This window comes from Terrapene carolina, unplaced genomic scaffold, assembly GCF_002925995.2.
Source record: "Terrapene carolina triunguis isolate 2854851 unplaced genomic scaffold, T_m_triunguis-2.0 Scaffold96, whole genome shotgun sequence".
In the NCBI taxonomy this organism is placed as follows: Eukaryota; Metazoa; Chordata; order Testudines; family Emydidae; genus Terrapene; species Terrapene triunguis.
Window position 1 is genome coordinate 33860637 of NW_020664447.1, and position 15254 is coordinate 33875890.

The 15254-nt window shown below is 46.5% G+C and overlaps 1 protein-coding gene across 1 annotated transcript in view; it reads right to left on the minus strand.

The window, feature by feature from the left end:
- Positions 1 to 15254, minus strand: part of PLEKHH1 (pleckstrin homology, MyTH4 and FERM domain containing H1) — an 83852-nt gene that overhangs the window by 56207 nt on the left and 12391 nt on the right. Inside the window, exons 2-5 of the mRNA XM_029911503.1 lie at positions 14703 to 14765; positions 9375 to 9524; positions 6351 to 6434; positions 3642 to 3723 (exon numbers count right to left, since the gene is read on the minus strand). Of these exons, the coding sequence (XP_029767363.1) occupies positions 3642 to 3723; positions 6351 to 6434; positions 9375 to 9524; positions 14703 to 14765 (379 nt within the window). The remainder of the gene's footprint in view (positions 1 to 3641; positions 3724 to 6350; positions 6435 to 9374; positions 9525 to 14702; positions 14766 to 15254) is intronic.

Here is a 15254-nt window from a genome sequence, read left to right on the forward strand (position 1 = left end):
GAAAAAGGAAGTGCGGAAACTGCTCATTGAACCGCTCTAGGCCAGATCTGCTAGGGTTTCAGCCTTTCTGCCCAGGAGGGCCAAAGAAATGATCTGGCCCCTCATCTTTCTGATCTTTTCTCAGACAGAAACCCACACCCTACCCCTAAATGTCTAAATTTCAGATGCTCTTCTCTGGACCTTCTGCAAAATCCTGACAGCCTAGAAAATTTTGTGTAGGGTCTGCAATAGAATGGGAAATTACATGGATCATTTCAAGTCTTCTCATAACCTTGACATTTATATTGTGTCTTCTGTCCCAAAGAACCAGATTCCAAGATGCTTTAGATAGAAATTATATATATATATGAATATCCAGGAATAACAACATATAATTGATAATGGTGCCTGAGTATCACAGACTTCACAAGCCTTGCTCAGCTGCCAGCAGGGTTTACAAGGTCAATGCAAATTGAAACAGTACACGGACGGAGGAGAGGACAAAGGGTAAGGGAAATTATTGCTGATTGTGGAGAGAATAAGGGTGGGATCCACAAAGAGACTTAAACATTGCAACACTGAGGGTACGTCTATACTACCCGCCGGATCGGAGGGTAGTGATCGATCTATCCGGGATTGATTTATGACGCGATAAATCGATCCCCAGTCGCTCTGCCGTCGACTCCGGAACTCCACCACGGTGAGAGGCGGAAGCGGAGTCGACGGGGGAGCGGCGGCCATCGATCCCGCGCCGAGAACACGCGAAATAAGTGATTCTAAGTCGATCTAAGATAAGTCAACTTCAGCTACGCTATTCTCATAGCTGAAGTTGCGTATCTTAGATCGATTCTCCCACCCCCCCCCCCCCCACTGTAGACCAGGCCTGAGTGTCATAGCACTTAACTTTTAGGCTCCTAGAAAATCATAGGAATACGCTACAGTCCACAAAGCCTGAATTAAGTGCCTCGGGTCCTTATACAATGAATGGGGAGAGATAGACACCTTAGAATGTGATCCACAAAGCCAGCATGCTAGAAATGGTGCCACCTAAACTAGCTAATGGGAGATGCCGATGACAGGGGTGTGTGCAAAGCCCCACCCCCCTCAAGGCATTCCGCACCTAAGTTTGGGCTGCAGGGAGGCAACTATCTCTGTTTAGAGATCCATGAACAGGGACCAGCCACCTGAAGTCAGGCAGTTTAGCTGCCTAAGGTGTTTCTTGCAGGAATGAGTTAGGTGCCTGCCTCATTCCACATAAAACAGCTGGACAAAGAGGAGGGGGTTCTGCTGCCTGCCTTATGACTTTTAGCCCAAGGGTTAGAACACTGACCTGAGACGTGAGAAACCCAGGTTCAAGTCCCCCATCTCTGCTAGAAGGGTAGAAAGGATTTGAACAGGAGTCTCTAACCACTGAACTATTGGATATTCTCATGTGGAGGTCCCTCAGTCTCTCCTCTTGAAGCTGTTCCACTGTGGACAACTAATGAAGAAGTGATTGGCGCACTAACCACTAGGCTATACCCCCATTCTCACTTTCTCTCTCTCTCTCAATGACTGTTTAAGTGTTTATCCACAATGGAACAGTCCTGGGACTTATGTGATTAAACCTAAGGCTTAGGCCCCTAAGTACCTTTGTGGATCTGAGCCTAAAACCCACATTCTTGAGAAATGTCACAGGATGACTGGCCCTTTGAGAAGGAGCGGAGTCCTGTGCAGCTGTGACTGATCACCTGCTGCCCAACTGGGTTTAAGGGAAGGCACCTGGGTCTACAGCAGAAGGCAATAAGAGAGGAAGCTGCAGAATAGTTTGAGACAGTAGGGGAATAAGACTGCAGCCTGCCCAGCCCAAAAGCAGGGAAGAACTAGAATGAAGCTGGAAGGCTTGGATCCTCTTCTGTGGGAACACCCAGGACTAAGTTTGAGACACTGGGGGGTGTGGGAGTGGCCTGGGGAGAGAAGGATTACTAGGACTGAGTGTTTTTGAATTGTATATACATAAATTAGACCCATTAGGGGAATGTTTTAAGGACTCTCGACTGGCAGACTTATTTAAGGAGCCCTGAAGATGGAAGGCAGGGTGCTGTTCTAGGCAGGTATGTCCTCTTACTAGATATAAAGGAACAAGGACCATCAGTGTGTGACCCTAGAGGCACAAGGAACTGATTGTGACACCCACCCAATCCTAATATGATCCCTGTATAAATTTTCCCCACCCTGACATCAGTTTAACTCTGCAAAAATGCCATTCATATGAAATATTATGCTATGTTTCCAGGTTCCCAGGAATGTCGGGAGATGCCAGTAGATGAAGCTGTTAATATCAGCATGGCTGGCTGCAAGAGATTTATCTGTCTACTGGGCCTCTCAATTTAGCCTGGCACAGTGAGTCTGTGCAATTAGGTGGGGGTAGGGGTTGGGTGGGCAGTGCTGAGCTGTCTGCTGTTCAATGGGTTGGGATCCAGGGAACACTTAATACTAGATTATTAATGCAGCTTACCAGCCATTCTGTCTGTGTAAACAGCCAGAGCCAGAGGGGATGAGAGAAACCCACTTGAAAAGCACCTGACCGGAAGTGTGCTGGGATTTGGCGAGAACTTTGCATGGTTTCCCTGGTGCTGGAGGGGTGGGGGCGGGGGCATAAAACATCTCAGAATAAGAGCTTAGCAGGAGAGAAATGTTCCCTATCTGCCTAGTGCAAATCTAGGTCATCTGTTCCCATTTCTAGACTTTATTTTTTTTAATGGACTCAATTTAGGCTAGGAAAGTTGGGGGAAAAGGAAATTTCCTCCTTTGAAGTGAATTATATTCTGATGAAAGGTGCTGGATTCACAGTCCTCGAGAAGAAAGTCTTCTCTTTAGCCACAGAAAAGGTCAGGGGTGCTGGAAAAATGTGTATAGTGGGGGTGCTGAGAGCCACTGAACCAAACTGTAAACCCTGTATATGATGGAAACCACTTCAAGCCAGGGGGTGCAGTAGCACCCCTAGTTCCAGCACCTATGCAACAGGTTCAGTAAAGGCATAGGCAATGTAAGCTTCTTCCACCCTCTTCTGCCAAAATGCCTCAACCTTGTGCCAGAGGGAACACTCTCCTCCCTCCCCCCAGAGCAATGGGGAGAGTTCAGTCTCCTTGGCTCAGTCAGTCCTTACTTCCTCTCTGGTAAGATGTCAACAAGAAGTCCAATAGTGCCACTGGTGATGGTGACTCTCTGGCAATGTGGATGCCTCTACCCAGGGAGGAAGTATAGTGAAATTCATCAAGGACTTGATCTTGCGCTACTGAAGTCAATGAAGGTTTTGCCAATGACAGCCTTGACTCCCTGAGCAAAAGGACCAACCAAGCCCATTAGCTTGGAAGGAGTCGCAGCCTCCTAAACCAGAGGTCCAAGATTCAATCCCCACTGGAACCCAATAAGGAGCATTGTTACGATAAAAGCAACTTGCCGTCTATAGCTTCTTCCATCCAGATGGTTTTACAAACATTGATATAATTAAGCCTCACAGGTAAGCATTGTTGTTCACATTTCAAAAATGGGCAAATTAAGGAACAGAGGTTATGCCACTTGCCCAAGTCATACTTATTAATCTATGGCAGCACCCATGATTCCTGACTACCAGTCCTCAGCTGGTTACTAGGTTACAATTCCAAAATGAACATATTTACCTTGTAATGCATCTTGAAGGGCTTCAATTTGCTCTGTCAGCCTCTGATTACAGTTTTTCAGGTGGTAATTTTCTAGCTCAAGCTATGAAACAATAATAAAAACTGAAAAAAAATATTTAAACACTCTCCCCAACATCAAAAAGTGTTTAGGTCTGACTGCAATTAAGTCTCAAGATAAGAACAAGAAAAAGAACAGATAAATTTAACTTTAAGCTCTGAAGCCCTTCTCAGCAGCAGCTTCTGCCAGTTGGAATAGCCCTTCTGCACCTACCCACTCTTCCCAAATATCCTTGGAAAGCACCTTTCTTCTCCCCTGCATAGGCCTCATCATTTCTCTCTGCTATTATTTATAATTTATCTGTAAGATATTTTGGGAAACAATTGGTAGGAAAGAGACAGCTAAACTACTATTACTTGGGAGTGTCAGCTTTCCTTCCTCTTGCACACACTGTGATGGGATCCCCCATGTGCCAGGAGGGACTGGTTGGGAAAGACGTGAATATATATTTGTAGGGGTTAACTTCAAGGGAGGGGAAAGAGACACATCACAGTGAATAATCTGGGCAATACTAAAGAGACTGGGGACTCTCACCCAAACACAGGGTTCCACATAAAGAATCCCTGTACCACCTATAGGCGTAAAGCACCATGCTAACAACTTCCTTCCTGAAACAAATTGAGAACTCCAAAGTTTGGAGATGTATGTGTGGCCTCAATCCCAGGAGTAAAGAGTTACTGAGTCTTTTAAAAAGTGCTTTGAGATGGGACAGCAGGAACCTGATCCAGTGCTCACTGAAGTCAGTGGAAAGAATCCCATTGACTTCAGTGGGCATTGGAATGAGATAAAGGCCCAGGAGCTCAGAGGGGTTTGGAAGAGAGGGGAAGGGCAGACGTGAGGGAATGCCATGTTGGAGGAAAACAGTGTCAGACAGAGTTAGTAACTTTAAGGAAGAGTGGGAAATAAAATGGCTATGAGCCAGGTGCTGCCTCGGGAGGAATGACAGGAACTGCATCTCGGGATTCACAGGAGAGGGTGATGGTGGGGAAGTCTTTGCTTCCTCTGAATGAGAGAACAATTTACTTCAAATTCTGGTTCTTGGAGGTAGAAATTTGATCATGGCAACTCAGCACCAGTTTACTGCATTAGGCAAACTTTGCCCAAATCAGTAAATTGTCCTAAGTCACGAGGACAGAGGATCTGCCCATGAATCATGAGCTGTGTGCTGTGGCAAACTAACTCCTTTGTGGCAGTCAATATCTTTACTCCTGGGGAAATTCTGTACCAAAAAATTAAAAATTCTGTGCACAATATTTTCAAATTCTGCAAAATTCTGCATATTTGTCAAAATAACACAATATAATCACAGCACGTTTCAATTATTTTTGGTCATTTATTTCAAAATACCTGTCAGCAAGTATGTCTGTAACAATACAGACAACAAAAAAGACTCAGGACAAATAGATTCTTTACTAGGCACATTAATACAGAACTCTGAGTAATAATTCATTTAAACTGCAATACAGAACTGTATTTCCCCCACCCCTCAGAAGCAGTGCAAAGGCTTGGGGGTGTCAGGGGTAACAGAGGAACTGAGGGAGAGGGAAGTAATTGCTGGGAAGGAGCCTGAGTGTGAACTTGGAGGGTTGTTGGGTATGGGTGGGAAAAGTATGGAACAGGTTTTTTGTTTTTTTTGGGGGGAGGGGGGGAGGGATTGTTAGGGAGCTTCCCCCATGCAGACCCTGGCTGACTTCTAGCCTCTCCCATTCATTCAGGCACATCTGCCCCTGACCCCATGTGTCCCTCCACTCCCATTCAGACCCCATGTGGCCCTGCACTCCCTTTCCCTGCTCCCATGTGTCTCTCTGCCCGATTCAGCCACCCACTGTCCCTATGTGGTCTTGTACTCCCTCCCCCATCCCCCTGTGGCCCTGCGCCTCTACTCCCATTCAGCCCCTGCCCCAGTCTGTCCTCCCCCACTAGCCCTTATGATCCCGTCTGACCCCGCAGCAGTCCCACGCTGTTTGTCTCCCCATAGCCCCTTTCTCCGGACCTAGCCCCACAGGCACTGTGAAGAAGGCAGGCTCTTTCTCTTCCCTAGCTGGCCAGGAGCTGCTGCTCTGTTCTATTGCCACAGCACCATCTGGTGGGCAAAAGGCAGAACTGCAGCAACATTCCAGCTGAAGTTATTTTCTGCCGAGGCTGCTCTGTTCTAACACCATAGTGCCCTCTTGTGGTCAAAAGGCAGAACTACAGCACCTTTCCAGCAGAAGCTTTTTTCTGTGCAAAAAATTAAAAATATGCATGGCCAATTAATTATGCGCTGGCGCAGTGCTGTTGAATTCCCCCAGGAGTAAGCCAGTGTAGGAGAATACAAGGATTTAAGACAACATGAAAAGTTTCACTCAGTGCAAGAAGAGATCTGACATTCAGAGTTTCTGTATGTAGATATCACCCACACTCCAGTTTGATGGCTGGCTCTTTAACTGGGTGGTACACTGGCTATGCCTTGAAGAGACCAAAATTTGTCAGTGACTTTAGACAGCCCATCCTCCCTGTTGGCATAAGTCAGTGGTGCAGAATTCCCCCAGGAGTAATAATATCTTTCTTTTATTGTCCATACAAAGTGCTCAATCTTCAACTCCAGCAACATATAGAATCACCACTCCCAACTGCACACCACAGAAGCTGACAACAGGCTGGAGACTCACCTCTCTTAGCTTAAATGTTACCCACTCCTTGATCTTGGCAGCTTTGTCTTGAACAATTTTAGCTTCCTCAGCCCTCAACTGCTTCTGTGGCAAAGAGAGGATTAAATGCATTACGGGAACACGGTCATGATGTTCTTAGTGGGTTACTGTAGCAGTAGTGGCTTATATACTGGAACTTCCATTCAGTGAAGTGATCCCAGGACTGAAGTGTAGTCAGATATTAATGCTCACCTGGCCTCTGATATCAGGCCCCTTTAAGGTGTCTGGTGATTTCAAGATCCACTTGAGTCATTTTTGAAAATTTAGGCTAACAATTCCAGGGTATCTGTTTTGGGGCCCTGTTGTATCTTGGCCTAATTCCATCTTGGGCAATTACATTCTGCCTCCCAGAGTTTCATTTGTACATAGTCTTCTACTCCTCTTATCCTACATTATTATGTAATGTTGTTGCTCTGCGGTGTTAAATAACTGTAGTTTTCCACCCAATCGGTGGCTACATGTCAGTGGAAAATTAAACAATTCCCATGTGTACCTTGTAAAATGTTTTTCAGTCCTTCAGAATGAAGAGAATGCTATAAATGTCAATAGTTCTATCTGGAACTTAGAGGGCAGGTGTTAGAGTTGGAGGTTTAGGAAGGATGGTTACTTTGAAAGCCTGAAATCCCATCAAGGTCCCCGTGACACACAGCTGTTGCTCTCATTGAGAAACCAAAGTCAAAGTAATATAATTGGGGACAACAGGCCCAAAAACTGAGCCTGGACACCAAGGGGACACTGGTCTGTCTATAGGTGGAATATTGTCACAGGGTGACTGAGCCCCTTTTTAGGGAGGTGTCACACCTCCTGTGACTGAACTGGTGTATCCTAGCTACCACTGATTAGGGGATGGGGTAGCATCTGGGGTCAGGAGATATAAGGAGGCCTGGGAGCTAGGAAGGAAGAGAGACAGGCCAAAAGCAGACAGATGGAGATTCTGGAGCCAGAAGAGGGCCAAGGGAGCGCTCTGTGCCCACTGTCCTGTATAAGGGCAGGAAATGAAGTGAGAACGGAGGCTGAAGGAAGACACAGGCCTGCAGAGTGATAGAGGGAATGTTTCCTGCCAATCTCTGTGAGCACTGGATGGAGGGAAGGCCCTGGAGACTGATACTGTGGCCACTGTCCTGTACGAAGGGTAGGGAACTGGGAAAGAACTCAGGAAGGATGTGAGAGTTCTGTTAAACCCAGGGCAGGTTGACTTATTTGTGTTCTTGCTTTGGTTGAGCCTCTAAACTTTATCAGGAGATGATGGGGATAAGCCCAGCAACCTTCTATTTGAAGGAAGATTGGGGACTGAAGAAGAGTCAAAAGTGACAAAAGGCAGCAGAGCCAGAGGCTCTGGGGTTATGCCTTTGAGATGTGTGTCATCACAAACTATCCTGTGACAAAAGTGTTCTCAGCCCAAGACAGCACTGAAGCGTTTGGAGGGACCCTGCGAGGGAAGAGGGAACTGAGACTGGGTGCCTACTGGGTACCTTCCTGCCATGAGGGGAAACTCAAGGAGGATTTTACAGGTATATTCTGTGTGTGTACAGTGCCTAGCATAGGTCCATGACCAGGTCTCCTAGATGCTACAATAATATTATTAAGAGTAAAGTTTGAGAAATCAAACAGGGAGTATTGTTCCCAAGTGACTGCCAGGGTAATGACACCATGCCACCAGCTTTGTGGTCACATCATTTTTCTCTTTTTCCCTTCTTAAGGGAATTTGCTGCTGAAAGTTGCTAGATTGATACTGCTGGAAAGTGAAGGCCTCTGTTTAGCCTCAGATTGGGTATAGCATGGGTGGTGGCAGTGCAAGGGTCCTCACTCCAAAAATAGCTTAGATACCTTACAAGGAGAAACCAAGCGTAGGAGCTAGAGGAAGAAGTTCAGTTTCCCTGACTCTTTCAGCCATTGGCCTCTCTACTGAGGCTGACAACAAAGGTGACAATTGTGATAGTGGTTTTGTGCCAAATCTGCTGGTGACTTTTGTAACATGGAGTCTAGTTCATTAGAAACTAGGGATAGTAAAAATGATCACTCGCTTCGTTTTGCACTCTCACAAAGCAAGAGAATAAAGGGTTCACTCAATCATTGGCCCATACAGATACAACAAATAAAAATAAAACGGGTACTTCATAGTTTTAATTGGTCTGTGCAACTCAGTGCCACAGCAGCACATCTAGTTCAGATACTGTTTCTGGGTTTAAATAGTCCTGGATAATTCTATGACCAAATAATTACTCTTACTTTAATATGCTTAACTACAAATGTTATCAAATCTCATGCTTCATGTCAGGGAGGTAGGATTTCCCCCCTCCCGCCTTGAGTACAGCATTCTAACATTTGCTATGTGTATTACTCTACTTATTTGCCTTCCTCTGAAGCATCAGGTGCCAGCCTCTGCTGGAGATGAGATTTCAGACTTGATTGACCAGTGGTTTGATAAGACCTGGCAAATCCTACGTAATGCATTTTACATAGGCCTTTGAACATCCATCAAATGGTAATGTCCCGAGCTAGGTTCACATCAGAGACATAATGGTAAGAGACTCAGTATCGTATTACCATACCCCAGAACCACTAAAATTGCTACACTTAAGAATTGAATCATAGAGACAACCAGGATGTCAAAGGCTGTTTTCAATCTGAGATGTCCACTCTCCCAGTCTCTTCTGAATTTAAACCAGTGATTCCAATATAACATTTTCACATCCCACTATGAATCCCCATCAGCCCAAACTTAAACAGGGGCAGATTTGACTTTGGTTTTGTCTATTTGGATTCCTGTATTTCTCCTTGGAAGGAGAGGAATTTTGCTTTGATCAGAGAACCATCGTACCAAGACTTGGGTCACCCTACCAGCCAGAAGGAGATTGTTTCCCTTCACAGGTTTGATGAAAGCATATGGATGATGGAGAGATAAGCCAAGCCTTGCACCATATGTTACCTACAGTCCCACTGGCCCATGCATGCTACAGATCTCCCAGTGGAAGGTGGCTTTACCTGTTTCTCCAGCTGCGTTTCCAGTCTGCTGATCAGATCATCCTTTCCTTGCACTGTGCCCAGCAGCTCCTGGTATTTTCTGTATAGGGTACTCTCTGATTCGCTGGTTTTCATATTGGCCAATTTCACCTTCTCTTCCATGACTCTGACCTGAAAGATACCCTCACACTTTCATTGTAATGACCATGGGTGGTGGTGGTGGAGTTAATGAAAATTGAATGTGATAGCATGAGTTACTTTAGTGGTAACCACTCTGAATGGGGGCTCATCTTTATGATGGAGGGAAAGAAAGAAAAATCTGACCTTTGAAAAAACACTCTCACAGGCCTAAGGTACTCTGCAATTCATTTTATTTTCAAATGCAGTGTGTTCAGTTCTGACATTGCCACTGGCATCACTGGCAGAGCAAAGGGGACAGGGTGAAAGGCAATGAGAAACAAGAGAAGATAAACAAGTTTGTATCTGAGCACCTCACAATCTATGGTAATAGGGAGGCCATATAAATACCCTACATCATATAGAAAGGCAGGGCTCTCTACACTGACTACAGCTAATACTATATTGAATTATTTATCCCCATTAATACCAGATTCAATACTTCAAGATCCTAGTCATCCTCTTCAAAGCCTTTGGGTTGTAACTACACTGGGGATACTTACCAAAAAACTCCCAGTGCTATGATCCCTAGTTTAGACAAAGCTTTGACAGCTTCTGGTGTTTTTGCAACTGTGCAGGTTAAACCTGCTAACTAACACAGTGGTAAAAATGCTGAAACCCACCAGCCTGGCCTCCCTTTGGGCTCCCCTCTATTCTATGTAGGTTTTTATACCACGCTTATCACTGTAGTATTTGATGGCCTTCTAGTAGTGCATTAAGCCACCTAACACTTGTTGTGTGTGTGCTCTCTCATCCTCTCCCGAGAGGGAGAAGCATGTGCAGTGAAGTGTCTTGTTTTGAGAGAGGGGGAGTGTTTTAAATATAACTATCTGAAGCTATGTGTTTATATTAGAGAAGGCAAGGGCAAAAAAATGCACCTTGCATGTGGAGTGGAAAGGTGAGGTTTGTGATGGTCCCTAGTTCCTGGGGAAGTTCATGAGACAGTCTTAGGCTGGCCACCAGAGAAAGTTCTGTCTCCTGCACAGATGAGCTTTACTCTTGTTAAGAGTTCCATTGTGCCAGTGGAGCAGAGTTGTTGACCGCAGTCTCCATCCTGGAGCTTTAGATGATCCTTTTGGGTATCTTGGGCCTAGGCCATGGAGTGCTTTGAAGATAAGGACAGACCTTGAACTTAATTTGATAGTCTATTGGAAGCCACTTTAGCGAGTGGAGGACAGGTTTGATATGTTCGCCATAGCCTGTGTTGCTGAGAAGACAACACTGCATTCTGCAGTAGCTGGAGTTTCCTAAGTCCGAAGACTTCATGCCCAGGTATTGCTATAAACCATCTAGGAGGTGATTAATGTGTGAATAACTGAAGCCCGATCTTTGTCCGCCAGGAAGGGAGGGATTTTCTAGCCAAGCGTAGATGGTAAAAATGTTACTTGCAGATGCTGCTATGTGAGAGAAATCAGAGTACGCCTAGGCTATGGACTGAACTGACCAATTGTAGGCACATGTCTTCAATGACCAGAGACTGCAGCAGGGCTGCAAGTCCTTCAGAATACTTTCCTCTGCCCACCAGTATCACCCCTTCCTTGCTTGGGTTTAGCTTCAGCCAACTGTTATTCATTCAAAAGCTGATCTCATACAAGCACTGGGCTACCTTGGTGGTAGTGGTGTGGTTGTATATGGTAAATGATAAGTATTATCTGAATATTGCTGGCACTTGAGTCTGTGTCATCTGACCAGTTCACTTAATGGGTGTATATAGATAGATGTGGAAAAAGATCAGAGAGTAAATTGATCCTTGTGGAACTCCACCAGTAAGGGGTGCAATTTCCTCATCATTGCTTGTTGGAAGTGACATTGCAGGAAGGGCTCAGACCAGGGGTGGGAAAACTACGACCCGGGGGCCACATCCAGCCCTTCAGATGTTTTAATCCGGCCCTCGAGCTCCCGCCGGAGAGTGGGGTTGGGGGCTTGCCCTGCTCCGCGTGTGCCGTGGCTCCCGGAAGCAGCGGCATGTCCCCCCCCGTTCCTATGAGTAGGGGCAGCCAGGGGCATGCTGTCCCTGCCCCATGCGCCACCCCCGCAGTTCCCATTGGCCAGGAACTGCAGCCAATGGGAGCTGCAGGGACGGCACCTGCGGACAAGCAGCGCGCAGAGCTGCCTGGCCACCCCTCTGCGTAGGAGCTGGAGGGGGGACATGCTGCTGCTTCTAGGAGCTGCTTGAGGTAAGTGCCACACAGATCCTGCACTCCTGACCTCCTCCAATGCCCCAACCTCTTACCCCAGCTCTGATCCCCCTCCCGCTCTCCGAACCTCTCAGTCCCAGCCCGGAGCACCCTCCTACACCCCAAACCCCTCATCCCCAGCCCCACCCCAGAGCCCATACCACCAGGCAGAGCCCTCATCCCAACCCCCTACCCCAGCTCGGAGCCGCCTCCTGCACCCTGAATTCCTCATTTCTGGCCCCACCCCACAGCCCTCACCCCCAGCTGGAGGCTCTTACCCCCTCCCGTACCCCAACCCCCAATTTTGTGAGCATTCATGGCCCGCCATACCATTTCCATACCTAGATGTGGCCCTCGGGCCAAAAAGTTTGCCCACACCTGGTTCAGACCATTCTAGCACATTACCCTGGATTTCTACTATCTCTCTCAGATGAGACGGCAGAATCTCATGGTCAACAATGTCAGATGCTGCGGAGGTCCAGCAGGATGAGAATGGATATCTGTTCCCATCCGTTCCAACACTAGTTCATGTGAACAGGTGGGAATTCTTTTGTATTACAAAGTTTTAGTGCTCTAGGATCCAGCTACCTCTAGAATCTGAATTTTCTTTGCAACCCTCTGAGGCTACTACTACTTTCTTTCCCAAGCCTATTTCCTAATTCCCACTGTTATCATCATCTCACCCTGTGAAGTGTCTGAGTCTAGTTTGTATGGAAGATTCTATAAAGAACTTGTTTTGCTAGATAGTAAAGTTCCTTACCAATGAAAAACTCAACTTAACTCAGCCTGGTAATTATAACACGTAATGAGGGACAAATACCCGGTACCGCTATCTTGTCAGTAAGACTTGAATTGCAAATAATTCTCGAACCAGCTCTTCCCAAATGCCACTCTGTCTTGGCAAAGGCTTAGGGCCAGAATGGCAGAGCACTGGCAATTACCAGGTTGCTTCACAGATTCTGCATGAGAGAGCAGCTTACGCTCCATTGGCAGCCCTCACCTCAGACTTGCAGAAGCTGTGTTTTGTCCCCTTGTCTGTCTACATTAGATAGAGAGAAGCAAACTGCTTCTCCCTTGCACTGAATCAGAAAGGCAGGTATCCGCCATCCCAGCCAGAAAGCTAAGCTCACTGAGTCGGATGTGTTTTCATTAGAGTTCAGGGTGATTATAATTAAAAAAAAAAGGGGCCCCTCCTGCCTGTCTGATGCCCGAGTGCTGACTGTGCTGGAGGCTCAGAGTGGGGACTGCAGACATGTGGTTTCTTTAATTGAGGATGGCAGCTGTGGGAGCCCATTGAATTAGCAATCCAAACAGCCAGTCTCATTGGGTGAAAGAAAACAAAAGACTCTAAACTCCATGTGGAGCCCTTTCATTTGACAAATGCTGCTTATTCACCCGGAATATACCTGTTTGTGAGAGGGGCAGCTCCACTTCCTAAAGCCGTCGGGTGTAATTAAAGCATTTCTACTGAAAAGCTGCTTCTCTCTGGATATTAATATGGGTGGTGCTGTTGGAAAGGCAGCAACCTTTGGGGCCCGAGTCACTCCCCTGGGTTCTGCTCGTGTATGGCAGTACAGCCTGGGCTGCAGGCCTCTCACTGGTGGAAAGTGTGCTACAGTAAGGGTCGGTCACAGTGGCACACACCACCAACAACCTCCACTCTGTCAGAAGTTCAGAACTGGCTTGTTTTTCCCAGAAAGTGGGAAGAGTCGGCTGGAAGGGTCAGCCTCTATTAGTGGGTTTCCTACAGAGCCGTGGCTGGAATGTAAAACGGTGCTGTCCTGGCAGAACACCTGGAGAGGAGAGGTAAATGCCATCGCTCTGCTGGTTCAGAGGGCGCAATCGCCATCTCTGTGTCAGCAAGGCTGAATCAAGGCCATTGCCTTTGAATTAAGTCACAGGTGGTCTAGTGACCTCAACAATAGCCATAGTGACAATCTCTCTGCCTGTCTCACCCACTGACCTCTGTTACAGTCCCATATGCAATCCTTTCCTACTCCACTGCCCACTCACTCCTGCCATTATCATCTCAGCATTCACCAGTGAGCTGTTCACAGGGAGCAGGAGAGGAACCTCTGATAGCATGGTGTCAGCAACCCAGACATTTTGCACGGGGACCAGCTAGTTATTAACCTCGTACACCATATAATTTTATAGCATGGGGGGTGGGATGTTTCTAGTTGAGATGTTGCTTGTTTACATTTCATAGTACACTTGCTATCACGTTGGAAAAACTTCACCAGGGTCGGAGAATTCCACATGAGGGCTAATGGGACTGGAATTTAAGCCATTTTGTTACTTCACTGGAGTGATATGGGGCTCCTGGAAGAGAGGAGATGATGCTCCTGGTGCAATGCAGTCTTCCCTCTTATAACTATGCCAATGCACTTCAATCCTGACCTGTGGCAGCACCTGCTATTCCACTCTGAGGCCCCTAAAACAGGAAACAGTGGATACTGACCTCCCTGCAACATGACATAGGTATATAATATCTTGTAATCCCGAGCAATGTCATGGGATTGGGGCCAGGAAATAAGTCAGTCTCATAACAAGACTCCTGTGTATTGCACTGTGTTTTACAGCCTCTATGGTGCTCCAACATTGCGCTTCAATCCTGATCTGCAATAGCTCCCTGCTATTTTGTGGTCTGTTGTGACATACTGTGTGACAGTTAGTCACTCCATTGGCTTATCTGCCTCCATGCCACAGATCTGTAGGTAAAGGTGCAGCTTCTCTGCAGGATTCTTCAAATGTTTTGGTTGCAGAACTGAAATGCAGGTGTCATGTGTTGGGCTTAACTCCTTTAGGGCAACCCTGGAAACTCAGGCAGGAGGGTAGTGGGGCAGGACCAGAAATATTAATTCATTGCTCTGTAATAAGTGTCTCCCTAGGGAAGCTCCATAATGTTGGGTGCTCTCTCTACAGTGGTTTGGAGACTGTTAAGAGTGCAGGCTTGCTGGGTTCATAACAGTGTCAGTGTTGGAGAACCTCTTACCTGTTTCTCTGCATTCTCAGCCCTCTGCTCTGCCTCGATTACTCTCTGCTCCAGCTCCTGCATCTTCACAGCCAGAAAAGAGATTTGACAGTGAGCAGAATCATTATTTTTTTGAATCAGAAGCTGCTGGTTTAACAGGAACTCTGATCTTTGGCATTCATGGGGTTAACTGGACAGCTCTGACCAGGAAACAAAGACTTTTGATCTCCTGCCACCCCTTTTGGATTTGCAAGAACTGTTTTCTCATTAGTGAGCTTCATCATTCATTACATGGGTCAAAGGAACATCCCCGGTTCCCTGACCCGCCTCTGCAATTTATACTTGGTGGGTTGTCTCTGCAAGTAGCCTGGCTATCGCCCATCATTCTTTCCTGTGCTTTCTCCAAATAGTGACTCATTAATAGGGGCAAATAAAACTGAATACAGCCTGAATGGCTCCCAGTAGGCTCCATACACTATCTAGATCTATATAGGTCGCATAGATACTGTGGTCTAGCTACAAAAGCAGCCCCTAATCTTATCAAAGCTACAGGTTAGTGAGCATCTAACATTC